The following is a 16,817-nucleotide window of genomic DNA, read 5'->3' as shown; positions in this document are numbered from 1 at the left end:
AGGCTGGTCTCAAACTCCTGACCTCAGGTGATCCGCTTGCTTTGGCCTCTCAAAGTGCTGTGATTACAGGCATGAGCCACCACACCCTGCCTAGGTTAAGTCTTCATGTAAAAATCTTGGCCGGGCGCGGTGGCTCACGCCTGTAATCCCAGCACTTCGGGAAGCCGAGGCAGGCGGATCACGAGGTCAAGAGATCGAGACGACCCTGGCTAACATGGTGAAACCCCGTCTCTACTAAAAATACAAAAAAAATTAGCCAAGACATAGTGGCAGGCGCCTGTAGTCCCAGCTACTTGGGAGGCTGAGGCAGGAGAATGGTGTGAACCGCGGAGGCGGAGCTTGCAGTGAGCGGAGATCACGCCACTGCACTCCAGCCTGGGTGAGAGAGCGAGACTCCATCTCAAAAAAAAAACAAAAAAAAAAACAAAAATCTTATGATATATATAAGGACTTCCAAGCAGCAAACCTGGAAATCATGTTTGACCCTTCCATCTTAATCACTCCAAAATATTCTTGTTGATAACAGTTACGATATTTCTGCTTCTGTAAACCTCTACCAGTTTCTCACTCTTTCAGACTGTCCTCTTCCCGCTTCTGTAAACCTCTACCAGTTTCTCACTCTTTCAGACTGTCCTCTTCCCTGATACAAAAATTGTATGAATATCAGATCTTCTCATGTCAACATTGCCTATTGCATAGTCCCAATTCCATATACACAAAAAAATTGTCTAGGTCGTTTCATAATTTGTTCCCCAAGATAGAGCCAAAGGATCTATATTTTTACCTAGGTCTTTTAGCTGGTCCTTATATAGCCAATCCAGGAGATACTGGCCTATAGAATAAATTCAATCTCTTTATAATGTTCACAGTCTGATCCCAAATATCCTTGTCTTCTCTCCTTTGAGTACCTTCTTCTTCTTTTAGTCTTAAGCTTTATTTACATCAAACTTCTCAACTCCCCACATAGATTATACATTCAATCTGCTGTGCTTATGTATATTTCCTTCACTTTTTATGGGATAACCTTCTTTTGGTATCCAACTATGTTGTAACTCCACACACTCAACAGTTAGCCACAGCCTCTTTATTCCCTGTATACTGCAGTCATACTTTGGCTGGACATAACTGTCTCCCCAGCTTGAATGCTGAGGGTCAAGAACAGTTTTGTTTCCACAGTGCCAAGCACTGTGTCTGAGATACATTAAGTAGTGTTCAATAAATGTTTGCAGTAAACCAGCAGGTATTTAAGTTTTATGTGAAAAGCTGAAGAATATTTTACTATTTTCTGAATAGATACACAAAGTTTATGTATTAAATTTTCTGTTTTAGAAAATACCAGAGGAATTTAATGTATTTAATTTAATACAAGAAATGAGAACACAAAGGCATTCTGCAGTACAAACAAAGGTATAGTTGTTTGTTTCCCTTTATAAACTGCTATTTTATAAATGCTTTCTTCTTTTTTAAAATGTTTTTTTCTTTTTGTTTTTTAATCATTTTTCTCCTTCATAGGAGCAATATGAGCTTGTTCATAGAGCTATTGCCCAGCTGTTTGAAAAACAGCTACAACTATATGAAATTCATGGAGCTCAGAAAATTGCTGATGGAGTGGTAGGTGTTCTTGGCCTATTAATTTTAGGAAACTTTTACTCTTTGTTAAGATGTAATATTTAGCCTTTTTTTTTTTGTCATCTTGTGTTTTGTCTAACATGAGAATAATATCCAGGACACTTAACATTTTTACTTAAACTCATTTCCTGCTTATTTGTATCTGTATTATGATGGCTATTTAATGACTCCAATATAAGGTAAATTATGTTCTAAATGAAATAAAGTTAGGAAAGATCTCATGTCAAAAATCATATAATTTGTTAATGTTTTACTTTTTAAAAAAATAATTGCATTGTTCTCTTTACTCTTCCCTTCCACCTAAGTAATTCTGCATTGATTCTACTTGAATTTCATTTTGTATAAAGTGTTTTAGTTATTTGTGTATATGCTCTTCTTTTCTTTTCTTTTTTTTTTTGAGACAGAGTTTCACTCTCGCTGCCCAGGCTGGAGTGCAATGGCACAATCTCAGCTCACTGCAACCTCTACCTCCCAGGTTCAAGTGATTCTCCTGCCTCAGCCTCTTGAGTAGCTGGGATTACAGGTGCACGCCACCGTGCCCAGCTAATTTTTGTATTTTTAGTAGAGATGGAGTTTCGCCATGTTGACCAGGCTGGTCTCGAGCTCCTGACCTCAGGTGGTCTGCCCGCCTTGGCCTCCCAATGTGCTGGGATTACAGACATGAGCCAACACTCCTGGCCTTGTGTATATGCTTTTCAGTTAAGCAGAATTAAAGAGCCACAGTTAACTCCCTTTTGTTGTGTTGTAATTCAGTGTTATTTTAGCCTTGTAACATCTTATTGGATATTCAACTTCTAGACCTGACAAAAACACTGTATTCTCTTAGTGTTCTCATTTCTGCCTTTGTTTTCTAACCAATTGTCTTGTTTCACTTCTATATATAACCACCTTGTCCCTGAAGGTGCTGAGCTTTTTTTTTTTTTGTAGAATTTGTTTACATCTTTGTCATTGAGTCTATGATAACTATTACATTGTTAAACCAAGTATGAGAAAATAAGTTGCAAAATTTATAACCTTCATTTTCCTTTTCCTTCTTTAATTGGTTTTGTCAGTTCCCAGAATATTTGTTTGAACTTTCTTGGTTTTCCAAATGACAGATTTATTACCAAATGCTGATCTCAGTTTGTTAGGATAATCTAATATTGGTCCATGAGTTTTAGGAAATATGCATTTCTTTTATCAGCCAAGTGACAATTTCACGTTTTTAAGTTTTATGTGACCTCATTCTTATTCCTTCATTAACATAGGAATTATTGTGCAAGGAGATCCTCCTACAATGCCTTTAGCTTAATTAAATCCTATTATGACATGCTCTGAATCTAGCCAAATATTTTATAATGTAGAATCGAATGTGTTTTTGTTTTGTTTTATTTTGTTTTTTGAAATGGAGTTTTGCTATTGTTGCCCAGGCTGGAGTGCAGTGGCGCAATCTTGGCTCACCGCAACCTCTGCCTCCCAGGTTCAAGCAATTCTCCTGCCTCAGCCTCTCCCTAGTAGCTGAGATTACAAGCATGGGCCACCACGCCCGGCTAATTTTGTGTTTTTAATAGAGACGGAGTTTCTCCATGTTGGTCAGGCTGGTCTCGAACTCGCAACCTCACGTGATCCTCCCACCTCAGCCTCCCAAAGTGCTGGGATTACAGGCATGAGCCACCGCGCCTGGCCTTGAATGTGTTTTTTGTTTGTTTTGTTTGATTGTTTTTTTTGGGGTTTTTTTTGTTTTTCTTTTGGTGATGAAGTCTCACTCTGTCACTTAGGCTGGAGTGCAGTGGCACAATCTCTGCTAATAGCAACCTCTGCCTCTGGGGTTCAAGTGATTTTCCTGCCTCAGCCTCCTGAATAGCTGGGATTACAGGCATGTATCAACACGCCCAGCTAATTTTTGTATTTTTAGTAGAGATGGAGTTTTGCCATGTTGGCCAGGCTGGTGTCAAACTCCTGACCTCAGGTGATCCCCATGTCTCAGCCTCCCAAAGTGCTAGGATTATAGGTGTGAGCCACTGCGCCCGGCCAAACATTTATATCATTTTTTATAATTTAATCTAAGTTGAGGTATTTAATATTTCAAAAAGCTGAGTAGGCTCTAAATACTTTTCCTTAATTTTGGGGTTTTTTTTTTTGTTTTTTTTTTTGAAATGGAGTCTCACTCTGTTGCCCAGGATGTAGTGTAGTAGCACACTCTCGGCTCACTGCAACCTCTGCCTCCCGGGTTCATGTGATTTTCCTGCCTCAGCCTCCCAAGTAGCTGAGATTACAGGCGCCCACCACCATGCTCAGCTAATTTTTGTATTTTTAGTAGAGACAGGCTTTCACCATGTTGGCCAGGCTGGTCTTTTTTTTTTTTTTTTTTTTTTTGAGACGGAGTCTCGCTCTGTCGCCCAGGCTGGAGTGCAGTGGCACAATCTCGGCTCACTGCAAGCTCCGCCTCCTGGGTTCACGCCATTCTCCTGCCTCAGCCTCTCCGAGTAGCTGGGACTACAGGCGCGCCCGCCACCACGCCCGGCTAATTTTTTTGTATTTTTAGTAGCGACAGGGTTTCACCGTGGTCTCGATCTCCTGACCTCGTGATCCGCCCGCCTCGGCCTCCCAAAGTGCTGGGATTACAAGCGTGAGCCACCGCGCCCGGCGGCCAGGCTGGTCTTGAACTCCTGACCTCAAGTGATCCACCCACCTCAGCCTCCCAAAGTGCCAGGATTACAGGCATGAGCTACTGCACCCAGCATCTTTAAACTTTAATTGAAAAGTATTTCTGGTTTATTCCATGAATTCAAGATTAATTTCAAAGCTAAAGTTTTTATATCTGGAAATACAGGTTTTTAGGCTGGATGCAGTGGCTCATGCCTGGAATCCTAGCACTTTGGGAGGCTGAAGCAGGCAGGATCACCTGAGGCCAGGAGTTGAAGACCAGCCTGGCCAACATAGCAAAACCCCATCTCTACCAAAAATACAAAAAAGATTAGCCTCCCAGACTCACGGATATACCACCTTGCCGAGTTTATTTTTTTATAGAGACGAGGTTTTACTGTGTTGCCCAGCCTGGACTCAAATCCTTGGACTCAAGCAATCCATACACCTCAGCCTCCCAAAGTGCAGGAATTACAGGCTAAAGTTCTTTTATTGCAATATTCAGTGTTTGGGTTTGGTTTTGTTTTTTTTGAGACAAGGTCTCGCTATTTCGCCCAGGCCAGAGTGCAGTGAAACAATCAGGGCTCATTGCGCCCTCAACCTCCTGGGCTCAAGCTTTCCTCCTGCCTCAGCCTCCCAAGTAGCTGAGACTATAGGCACGTATACCACACCGAGCTAATTTTTTTAAAAATTTTTTTGTAGAGATGTTATCTCACTATGTGCCAGGTTGGTCTCAAGCTCCTGGGCTCCAACAGTCTTCCCCAACCTCAGCCTCCCAAAGCACTGAGATTACAGGCATGAGCCATTGTGCCCAGCTATTGTTATATTTTTTAAAGCTTTTAACTATATTTAAATAATCTCCAGAAAATATGTGATAAATACTGCATCACCTTTTCATCTTTTTCTCATTAGATCGAAGTCTGATCTTTGTAAGGTTTTATTCCATTGAATCAATCCTTTTTTAATATCCTGAAATCTATACTAGGATTATAATTCTGTCATAGACTCTGTCTAATAGGTCAGAGCTTTACGGGAATATAATAAAAAAGTCATACTTTGTAGGAGATGAGATGAAATAATACCCACAGCAGATAAGTAGTTACTTCAAACCTACTTTCTTACCTCATTGCATGGTACATAGTAGACATAAACTAAATGTTTGAGAGAAATCTCTCCATAGATGAATGGATAAATAGTAAAAAAACACAGAAGAAAAGATGGATTATCATTCCAGATAACTTTTTAATATTTTCCTCTTAAGAAATCATGTTTTCTGTAAACTTGTAAATATAAGTGACTCTTTTTATAGGATGGCTGTCTGTGGTTGCAGACCATAAATCTTAAAGAAAATGTGGAATCTGAAAAATTGAGAAAACTCATCTTAGAACTGTGCGGTTGAATAAAATGACTTGGAAGGTGTATTTACTATTTAGAAGCTATGCTGTGAGAAGTAAAAATAAGTCCCCACTTACTACTTTTCTGACAATTTAGTTAATCGGTAAAAGTTTTGTTTAAATGTTCTGCGTTCCAGAATTATTTCTGTAGAAATTTTAGTTTGATATACTAGTTGGTTATTTAAGACTTTAAAATAAATAGTATTTTTTAGAGATATTTATAACTACGGTGACTTCCTGGAGTGAGAGATCTAAAGAGAAAATTTATTCTGTAAGCCTGTATCATATTGACTGAGGATTTAGAAGTACCTTAATAAGCAAACATTTGTTAAGTTGTGCATTGTGCCTTTATATCCTGTATGTAAAGGACTCTGTTACAAGTACTGTCAACACCAGTATTTCAATTCTAGAATGATTAAGTAATAGCGATAATAGTTTGTGTTATGGTCCTTTTATTGTGTTTTTATAGTACATTTTAGATGTGATCATGAATTCTGGATTTGTTTTCCTAAAATACAATTTTTTTATTTTTAAAGCACCCTAATTTATTATTTATTTTCTTCTGCAGCTGATAATATTCTTAAATATTAGATAATTTGTTTCTTAATGTTTTTGTAGTCTTTCATAAAGCTGTTATATGGAAAATAACAGTACACAAGATAACTTTAGAAAGTTCTGTTTAAAACAAGAGAACACAGGCTAGGCGCTGTGGCTGATTTCATGCCTATAATCCCAGCTCTTTGGGATGCCAGGGCAGGAGAATTGCTTGAGACCAGGAGTTTGAGACCTGCCAGGGCGACATAGCGAGACCCCATCTATACAAAACAATTTTTTTTTTTAATAACCTGGGTATGGTAGCACGTGCCTGTAGTCCTAGCTACTTGGGAGGCTGAGATGGAAGGATTGCTTGAGCCCAGGAGTTCAAGGCTGCAGATGTATGGTCATGCCACTGCATTAGATTATTTAATTCCTAAAATTCTTTTCCATTTCAAAAGTTGATGATTGCTTCAGCAAGTTGTATGCATGACAAATATGGACTCAAAAATTATAGATAATAAAAGAGAGTCAGAAGATGTAGGTGTGTAGGAGACATTAACTAGGAAATCCAAGAAGAACATTGTGAAGTCCAATGACCAGGAGATTTTGTACATGCTGTTTAGGTAGTGGCTCTTTATCGAATTGCAGTTCTGCATTGCCACATTGATTCCTTTCATCAGAGGAAGCTCAGTGTGTTCTGAAAGCTAATCTCTCCCAGAAGCTCTCTTTTGATTCTTCCTGTTAATGGTTTCTTCATGCTCTTACTCACCCAGAATGAGGAATCCTTCATGAAACCTTTACTTTGTCACATGTAGTGTTTGCCTAAAATGTCCTTACTATCTCTTTTCTTTACCCTTCCACCTGTTTTCCTTCTTCCAATCCTCATTCTTTTTTTGTCAAAATCTTAGCAATCCCTCAATGCCATTCTACATTTTACCTTAATATTGTCAACTTACTTTTTCTCAATTATATTCTTAATATTCTCAACTATAACTTTTTTTTCTGATTTCATAGCTTCATAGTACTGATTATGCCACTTTGGGGCTGTAGTATTACCCTTCTACTTTTTTTCTGGGGATTTTACCAGACTACATTTTGAACTTAAAGATAATACCATGTCCTTCTTACATTTTAGTATCCTCTGCGTTGTTGACTTTGTTCAGTGCATTTCGCTAGATGTCCACATTGCCTTACCTGCAGTTCCAAAATCCAAAGAAAACATAGTTTTGTTTTGTTTTTGTGAATTCAATATTACACTCACTTGGCAACAAAATATTTCATTGACATTACATGAGTTTGTTTATGTGTGCTGCAAAAAATAATGCCGTTTTGTAGGTTAGAAACAGTTCAAAAGAAGGAGTTTCATATGGTTTGCCTTTAATTTTTATTTAACCTACTTAATGCACATTTTGGTACAAAATATCAAGTATTACAGAATTATGGTTATATCATTAATGGAAATAATAAGCAGATGATCAATAATATGTTGGGGGTACTTTTTTTTTTTTTTGAGACAGAGTCTTGCTCTGTCGCCCATGCTGGAGTGCAGTGACACGATCTCAGCTTATTGCAACCTCTGCCGCCCAGGTTCAAGTGATTCTTCCTCCTCAGCCTCCCAAGTAGCTGGATTTACAGATGTGCACCACCACGCCTGGCTAATTTTTGTATTGTAGTGGAGACAGGGTTTCACCATGTTGGCCAAGGCTGGTCTCAAACTCTAGACCTCAAGTAATCCACCTGTCTCAGCCTCCCAAAGTGCTGGGATTACAGGCGTGAGCCACTGCGCCCAGCCTAGGGGGTACCTTTTTGATGCAGAGTCTCTAAATTCTGGTGGTACCTGAGGATCTGAAACTTTGGCGACCAAAAGTCCTGATTTGCCTAAGGCACACCAGTTCACACTACTTGTCTAGGTATAGTAATAATGCTTCTTTTTCATTCTCAAAAGAGCCCTGATTTAGACAATAAATTATATGGTCACCCTACCTATAGCCAGATATTTCTGCACCCAATGCCTCGATTTTGGTGGGTGGCTTTAATTAAGGATGAATGCTTTAAGTTTTATGACGTAACTCTGTTCTTGTCAGGAAGTGAGATGTATAAAACTATTAATTCATCAGATTATATATAAGGAGATAGGGTGCACTTAAAATTGCCAGGAAGTTGAGATCTCTAGTTTTTTAGTTGGAAATAATTGAAGTAACAGTTAGAATGGACATAGCAGAAGTGCCTTTTAATTAAAACCAATGATAACAACAAAACAAAATGCAACTACAGTTTCAGAGTTCCTTAGTTGGTAGTATATGTAAAGATGGCTGTTGTCTAAAATTATCTGAGATGTTGGCAAGGGTGAAAATCATTCCTGTCTTCTGGACATAATATACCCTAGAATTAAAATACCCTAGCTAGATAAATATATGAGATATGTTGACAGTGAAACTAATTCAAGGCAGTATTTTCATTTCACCACTCCCCTATTCACAGTCCAAAACCTAAGGTTCTTATACCTGTATTGACTCTGAAACATCAATGTTAATGATGTTATTGGTCCTTGTGACCAGCAAGAACCAAGGATATTCCTGGGATGGGCTCTGTCTGCCTTTTTGAGGTCCATTCGGGTAGCCAGTGATATAGGAGCTATATTCCCTAATGGATTAGAGCACTCCACATAGTGACAGAGTGAGAGTGAGGCAAGAAATGGTTAAAATGAATCCTAGGACCACCAGTTTGAAAGTACTAGGTAGTAATGGGGAGTCATAAAAAGATACTCCATTACTCGGTAAATGGTATAAGCCTTATTTGTTGGCTTTTTTTTCTCTCTGCATATATTAAGTTCCTAGTGGTAGTGATGGCGGGGCGAGAGGATACTACATGCATTGATCCACATTATCTTAGGGAATCTGTTTTTTTACAGTAGCATTTGAGATGTGTTGAAATGCTGCTGTACACCTTGATCTTTCCAGTAACTGTGATGCATTGTTTTTTTGATACAATCTCTCCGTTGAAGTCTGGTCCTTCAGGCTAAAATATAGAGCCAGAATATAAGACTTTTTTTTTTTTTTTTGAACTTGGCAAAATTGGCATTGTTTTAAGGATTGAAAAGCACAGAAACAATTTAGTTGAAACATGGAGAGGAAAAATTATTTTTATCTTAACCTTAGTGAAGTATTTTTTCCCTTGGCAGAATGAAATTAACACTGAAAACATGGTCAGCTCCATAGAGCCTGAAAAACAAGATTCACCTCCTCCAAAACCACCAAGAACCCGCAGGTATTGTATGTCTTCGAATGTTTTCTTTAAAAGCATACTCATTTCTACTCACTGTTAATTAAAATGACAAATTCTGAATATTTCTAAATTACTTTTATAACTTTTATTATTATTTTGTTAGGGTGTAACATACATATGACAACTGATTTGTTACTGGTTTATTAAAAATTTGGTTTCATTTTGGATAAAATTTCAATAATATGCTGTAGCAGAATGTGGATACTACCATGAATTGACTATAGTTTATGTTTTGATATGTGATATAACTAAAATTTTAGTTATTCTAAGGATTCCCATTTTTTTCCTGATGACTAAATATGCTTGCCAAAAATTGCATGCATATTGAAGAAGTGTGAAGATATTTAATAACGTTACTAGCAAAGATGAGTTTATTTCTTCAATTTTTCTTGCTTTTCTACCAAGCTCATTTATAATAGTTAAAATCATATATATTCCTATCTTTCTTTTCTTCCCTTGTCCAGGGTAGCTGCTTAGTCAGTAACATGGTAGTATGGAAAGAATACAGAGTCAGAAGAAGATAGTTTCAACTCCTTTTTAGCCATTTAGCTCTGGGATCTAGGATTAATTTACTTAATCCTGGGGAGGAGGAGTTGTTTAAGTATTGTCCTAAGGATTAAATAAAAAACTATAAGAATATTTTATAGTGTCTTTCTTGCACATAGATCTGCCAAAACTGATTAACTTCCTATCAAAATAAATTCTTTTATAAAGGATACACCAATTGTTTCCGTCTTAAAACTTTGGGGAAAGTTGGGTCAGATGGCCAGGGTCCTGTCTTAGCATTGAGTTGCTAATTCCAAGAGATCATTCTAATGAAACCATCTCACTCAACAAAAGAAAAAGCCTGCAGCTTCCCTCAGTAACTGAAGATTTGGTTAGAATCCCTGCACACCACAGGAGCAATTTACTCTCATTTTGACCACACAAGATTCTAACTGCCTGGGAAGGAAGCTGCTGAGTACAGAAAGAGGCAGTATACTCTGGTATAAAGAGGCTTTTTACATAAATAGGTCCCATTCCAAATTTTAACTTTAGCATTTGCCGCTGAATGAACTTTGACAAGCCACTTCTCTGAAAATACTTTACTTCATTGTAGTGACATACAGTACTCGTATTCTCCGTTGTTAAGAATTAGTGATAATGTATATAAAGCATGTAGTTACATGCCCGGTCTATAGTAACAGATTTTTTTAGTGTGGTGGTAGTTATAGTCTCTGGAATACCTTTGCATACTTCTCTAAGGAACCTCAGGAAGCCTATATATAGATGAGGTTAGGTCTCAACATTTAAATGTTCAAGATGTTAACTGTGTACTAACAAAACTTTTAGTAGTTCTTTCCTGTTCGATTTCCACTTTGGTATCCACCAAAACTGGTTGGCATTTTAGCCATCTGTGGAAGGTAGCCAGTTGAAACCTATAAAATATTAGTTCTCTAACTTCTCTCTTCCACACAGGAGCCCTAGAATCCTAAAAGAAACTACTGGCCCTAAAAAAATTGAGGAACATTTTTGCTGCCCTGTCTTTTAATTTGGTTTTTGAGATTGAGCCAATATAGAGGTTTTCAAGGTCTACACTGATATTTATGATTTGTATGTTCTTCTACCTCTAAGTACATGTAGCAGCAGCAGTCTCTTCTTAATTTTACAGGAAAAAAAGACTAGCATATCTGAATTTAAAGCCTTTTTCCTATACCTGATCAAAAGTTTTACTTCTGTTACTCTCTAGTAAACAAAAAGATAATAAAGAAAAAAGCAAATGAGTATTAAGAAAAAATATTCAACTCAAGACAGATTTTTATTAGGCATACATTCTAAAAGTTCTTTGTGTGTGATTTTATAATACATACTTAGGTCACCTTTTTTCTTCTTTATGTAATGGAGTCAAATGCCAGAATGTCATTATTTTTGACAAAGAGAACCTTGTGACTTCTAAGTTGGGATGAGTTTTAGAACTATTATAAATTGTTCCAACGTAACTGAAAATAAAATCACAAAATCGTAAGATTGATAACAAGTAAAATAGTGTATTTTGTTTTTCAGTATGGCTATAGTAAACACATTAATTGTTTGTTTAAAGTACATGATGGAGCCAGGTGTTCTGGCTCACGCCTGTAATCCCAGCACTTTGGGAGGCCAAGGCAGGCAGATCACGAGGTCAGGAGTTTAAGACCAGGCTGACCAATATGGTGAAACCCCGTCTCTACTAAAAATAGAAAAATTAGCCAGGCGTAGTGGCACGCGCCTGTAGTCCCAGCTACTTGGGAGACTGAGGCAGGAGAATCGCTTGAACCCAGGAAGCGAAGGTGCCAGTGAGCCAAGTTCGCACCACTGCAGTCCTGCCTGGGTGAAAAAGCAAGACTCTGTCTTTTTTTTTTTTTTTTTGAGATGGAGTCTCACTGTCGCCCAGGCTGGAGTGCAGTGGCACGATCTCAGCTCACTGCAGGCTCCGCCCTCTGGGGTTCACGCCATTCTCCTGCCTCAGTCTCCCGCGTAGCTGGGACTACAGGCGCCCACCACCTTGCCTGGCTAAATTTTTGTATTTTTAGTAGAGACGGGGTTTCACTGTGTTAGCCAGGATGGTCTCGATCTCCTGACCTCATGATCCGCCCGCCTCGGCCTCCCAAAGTGCTGGGATTACAGGCGTGAGCCACCATGCCCGGCCAAGACTCTGTCTGAAGAATAAGAATAAAGTACATGTTGGCTGGGCATAGTGGCTCATGCCTGTAATCCCAACATTTTAGGAGGCTAAGGTGGGCGGATTGCTTGAGTCCATATATATATATATATAATATGTGTTGTGTGTATATTTTATTTTTATTTATTATTTTACTTTTTAAACTTTTTTGTTAAAAATAAGACCACACACACATTAGCCTAAGCATACACAGGGTCAGGATCATCAATATCACTGCCTTCTACCTCCACATCTTGTCCTGCTGGAAGGTTATCGGGGCAGAAACACACGTGGAGCTGTCATCCCCTATGATAACAGTGCCCTCTTCTAGAATACCTCCTGAAGAACTTGCCTGAAGCTGTTTAACAGTTAACTAATTTTTTAACAATTAGAAGGAATACACTCAAAATTAACAACAAAAAGTGAGTACATGGCCAGGCGCGGTGGCTGACACCTGTAATCCCAGCATTTTGGGAGGCCAAGGCGGGTGGATCACCTGAGGTTGGGAGTTCGAGAACAGCCTGGCCAACATGGCGAAACTCTGCATTTACTAAAAATACAAAAATTAGCTGGGCGTTGTGGCAGGCACCTGTAGTCTCAGCTACTTGGGAGGCTGAGGCAAAAGAATTGCTTGAATCTGGGAAGCGGAGGTTGCAGTGAGCCAAGATTGCGCCACTGGACTCTAGCCTGGGTGTGACAGAGCGAGACTCCTTCTCAAAAAAAAAAAAAAAAGTACATAAGCCAATAACTATTTTCTTTATCATTATTATCAAGGATTATGTCCTGTACGTAATTACATGTGCTATGCTTTTATATGACTGACAGCATAGTAGCTTTGTTTATACCAGCATCACAACAAACATGTGAATAATGCATTTTGCTACAAATTCATGGGAATTTTTCAGCTCCATTATAACTTTGTGGGGCCACCATAGTATGTGTGGCCCATCACTGACTGAAACATCACATGACTGTACATGTCTTTCAGTCATTTTTAATATTCCAATTCTTCCTGTTTTATTTTGTTTTGTTTTCAGACAGAGCCTTGCTCTGTTGCGCAGGCTGGAGTGCAGTGGTGTGATTATGGCTCACTGCAGCCTCGAACTCAATTGAACCTCCCACCCTAGACTCCCAACTAGCTGGAACTACAGACACACACCACCACGCCTGGCTGATTTCTGTATTTTTTGTAGAGATGGGTTTTCTCCATGTTGCCTAGGCCAGTTTTAAACTCAAGGGATCCACCCATTTTGGCCTCCCAAAGTGCTGGGATTGCAGGTGTGAGCCACCATGTCCCAGCAGTATTCAAGTTCTTCTAGTTCTTTTTTTTTTTTTTTTTTTTTTTTTTTTTTTTTTTTTTCTTTTTTTTTTTATTATACTTTAGGGTTTTAGGGTACATGTGCACAATGTGCAGTTTTGTTACATATGTATCCATGTGCCATGTTGATTTCCTGCACCCATTAACTCGTCATTTAGCATTAGGTGTATCTCCTAATGCTGTCCCTCCCCCCTCCCCCCACCCCACAACAGTCCCCGGAGTGTGATGTTCCCCTTCCTGTGTCCATGAGTTCTCATTGTTCAATTCCCACCTATGAGTGAGAACATGCGGTGTTTGGTTTTTTGTCCTTGCGATAGTTTACTGAGAATGATGTTTTCCAGTTTCATCCATGTCCCTACAAAGGACACGAACTCATCATTTTTTATGGCTGCATAGTATTCCATGGTGTATATGTGCCACATTTTCTTAATCCAGTCTATCGTTGTTGGACATTTGGGTTGGTTCCAACTCTTTGCTATTGTGAATAGTGCCGCAATAAACATACGTGTGCATGTGTCTTTATAGCAGCATGATTTATAGTCCTTTGGGTATATACCCAGTAATGGGATGGCTGGGTCAAATGGTATTTCTAGTTCGAGAACCCTGAGGAATCGCCACACTGACTTCCACAATGGTTGAACTAGTTTACAGTCCCACCAACAGTGTAAAAGTGTTCCTATTTCTCCACATCCTCTCCAGCACCTGTTGTTTCCTGATTTTTTAATGATGGCCATTCTAACTGGTGTGAGATGGTATCTCACTGTGGTTTTGATTTGCATTTCTCTGATGGCCAGTGATGAGGAGCATTTCTTCATGTGTTTTTTGGCTGCATAAATGTCTTCTTTTGAGAAGTGTCTGTTCATGTCCTCTGCCCACTTTTTGATGGGGTTGTTTGTTTTTTTCTTGTAAATTTGTTTGAGTTCATTGTAGATTCTGGATATTAGCCCTTTGTCAGATGAGTAGGTTGCAAAAATTTTCTCCCATTGTGTAGGTTGCCTGTTCACTCTGATGATAGTTTCTTTTGCTGTGCAGAAGCTCTTTAGTTTAATGAGATCCCATTTGTCGATTTTGGCTTTTGTTGCCATTGCTTTTGGTGTTTTAGACATGAAGTCCTTGCCCACGCCTATGTCCTGAATGGTATTGCCTAGGTTTTCTTGTAGGATTTTAATGGTTTTAGGTCTAACATATAAGTCTTTAATCCATCTTGAATTAATTTTTGTATAAGGTGTAAGGAAGGGATCCAGTTGCAGCTTTCTACATACGGCTAGCCAGTTTTCCCAGCACCATTTATTAAATAGGGAATCCTTTCCCCATTTCTTGTTTTTGTCAGGTTTGTCAAAGATCAGATAGTTGTAGCTATGCGGCATCATTTCTGAGGGCTCTGTTCTGTTCCATTGATCTATGTCTCTGTTGTGGTACCAGTACCATGCTGTTTTGGTTACTGTAGCCTTGTAGTATAGTTTAAAGTCAGGTAGCGTGATGCCTCCAGCTTTGTTCTTTTGGCTTAGGATTGACTTGGCGATGCGGGCTCTTTTTTGGTTCCATATGAACTTTAAAGTAGTTTTTTCCAATTCTGTGAAGAAAGTCATTGGTAGCTTGATGGGGATGGCATTGAATCTATAAATTACCTTGGGCAGTATGGCCATTTTCACGATATTGATTCTTCCAACCCATGAGCATGGAATGTTCTTCCATTTGTTTGTATCCTCTTTTATTTCATTGAGCAGTGGTTTGTAGTTCTCCTTGAAGAGGTCCTTCACATCCCTTGTAAGTTGGATTCCTAGGTATTTTATTCTCTTTGAAGCAATTGTGAATGGGAGTTCACTCATGATTTGGCTCTCTGTTTGTCTGTTATTGGTGTACAAGAATGCTTGTGATTTTTGTACATTAATTTTGTATCCTGAGACTTTGCTGAAGTTGCTGATCAGCTTAAGGAGATTTTGGGCTGAGACAATGGGGTTTTCTAGATATACAATCATGTCATCTGCAAACAGGGACAATTTGACTTCCTCTTTTCCTAATTGAATACCCTTTATTTCCTTCTCCTGCCTGATTGCTCTGGCCAGAACTTCCAGCACTATGTTGAATAGGAGCGGTGAGAGAGGGCATCCCTGTCTTGTGCCAGTTTTCAGAGGGAATGCTTCCAGTTTTTGCCCATTCAGTATGATATTGGCTGTGGGTTTGTCGTAGATAGCTCTTATTATTTTGAGATACGTCCCATCAATACCTAATTTATTGAGAGTTTTTAGCATGAAGGGTTGTTGAATTTTGTCAAAGGCCTTTTCTGCATCTATTGAGATAATCATGTGGTTTTTGTCTTTGGTTCTGTTTATATGCTGGATTACATTTATTGATTTGCGTATGTTGAACCAGCCTTGCATCCCAGGGATGAAGCCCACTTGATCATGGTGGATAAGCTTTTTGATGTGCTGCTGGATTCGGTTTGCCAGTATTTTATTGAGGATTTTTGCATCAATGTTCATCAAGGATATTGGTCTGAAATTCTCTTTTTTGGTTAAGTCTCTGCCAGGTTTTGGTATCAGGACGATGCTGGCTTCGTAAAATGTGTTAGGGAGGATTCCCTCTTTTTCTATCGACTGGAATAGTTTCAGAAGGAATGGTACCAGTTCCTCCTTGTACCTCTGGTAGAATTCAGCTGTGAATCCATCAGGTCCTGGACTCTTTTTGGTTGGTAAGCTATTGATTATTGCCACAATTTCAGAACCTGTTATTGGTCTATTCAGAGATTCAACTTCTTCCTGGTTTAGTCTTGGGAGGGTGTATTTGTCGAGGAATTTATCCATTTCTTCTAGATTTTCTAGTTTATTTGCATAGAGGTGTTTGTAGTATTCTCTGATGGTAGATTGTATTTCTGTGGGATCGGTGGTGATATCCCCTTTTTCGTTTTTTATTGCATCTATTTGATTCTTCTCTCTTTTCTTCTTTATTAGTCTTGCTAGCGGTCCATCAATTTTGTTGATCTTTTCAAAAAACCAGCTCCTGGATTCATTAATTTTTTGAAGGGTTTTTTGTGTCTCTATTTCCTTCAGTTCTGCTCTGATTTTAGTTATTTCTAGCCTTCTGCTAGCTTTTGAATGTGTTTGCTCTTGCTTTTCTAGTTCTTTTAATTGTGATGTTAGGGTGTCAATTTTGGATCTTTCCTGCTTTCTCTTGTGGGCATTTAGTGCTATAAATTTCCCTCTACACACTGCTTTGAACGTGTCCCAGAGATTCTGGTATGTTGTGTCTTTGTTCTCGTTGGTTTCAAAGAACATCTTTATTTCTGCCTTCATTTCATTATGTACCCAATAGTCATTCAGGAGCAGGTTGTTCAGTTTCCATGTAGTTGAGC

At 38.8% G+C, this 16,817-nt stretch overlaps 1 protein-coding gene across 6 annotated transcripts in view; it reads left to right on the top strand.

The window, feature by feature from the left end:
* The window catches only part of PTPN12 (protein tyrosine phosphatase non-receptor type 12), a 109,876-nt gene that overhangs the window by 72,652 nt on the left and 20,407 nt on the right, over positions 1-16,817 (top strand). For all 6 annotated transcript variants that reach the window (XM_055283462.2, XM_055283469.2, XM_063641547.1 and 3 more), the window contains exons 10-12: positions 1,330-1,407; positions 1,513-1,611; positions 9,367-9,452. In XM_055283462.2, the coding sequence (XP_055139437.1) occupies positions 1,330-1,407; positions 1,513-1,611; positions 9,367-9,452 (263 nt within the window). The remainder of the gene's footprint in view (positions 1-1,329; positions 1,408-1,512; positions 1,612-9,366; positions 9,453-16,817) is intronic.

This window comes from Symphalangus syndactylus, chromosome 6, assembly GCF_028878055.3.
Source record: "Symphalangus syndactylus isolate Jambi chromosome 6, NHGRI_mSymSyn1-v2.1_pri, whole genome shotgun sequence".
Classification (NCBI taxonomy): Eukaryota; Metazoa; Chordata; class Mammalia; order Primates; family Hylobatidae; genus Symphalangus; species Symphalangus syndactylus.
The sequence above is the reverse complement of the archived record's forward strand: the minus strand, read 5'-3'. Positions and strand labels throughout refer to the sequence as shown.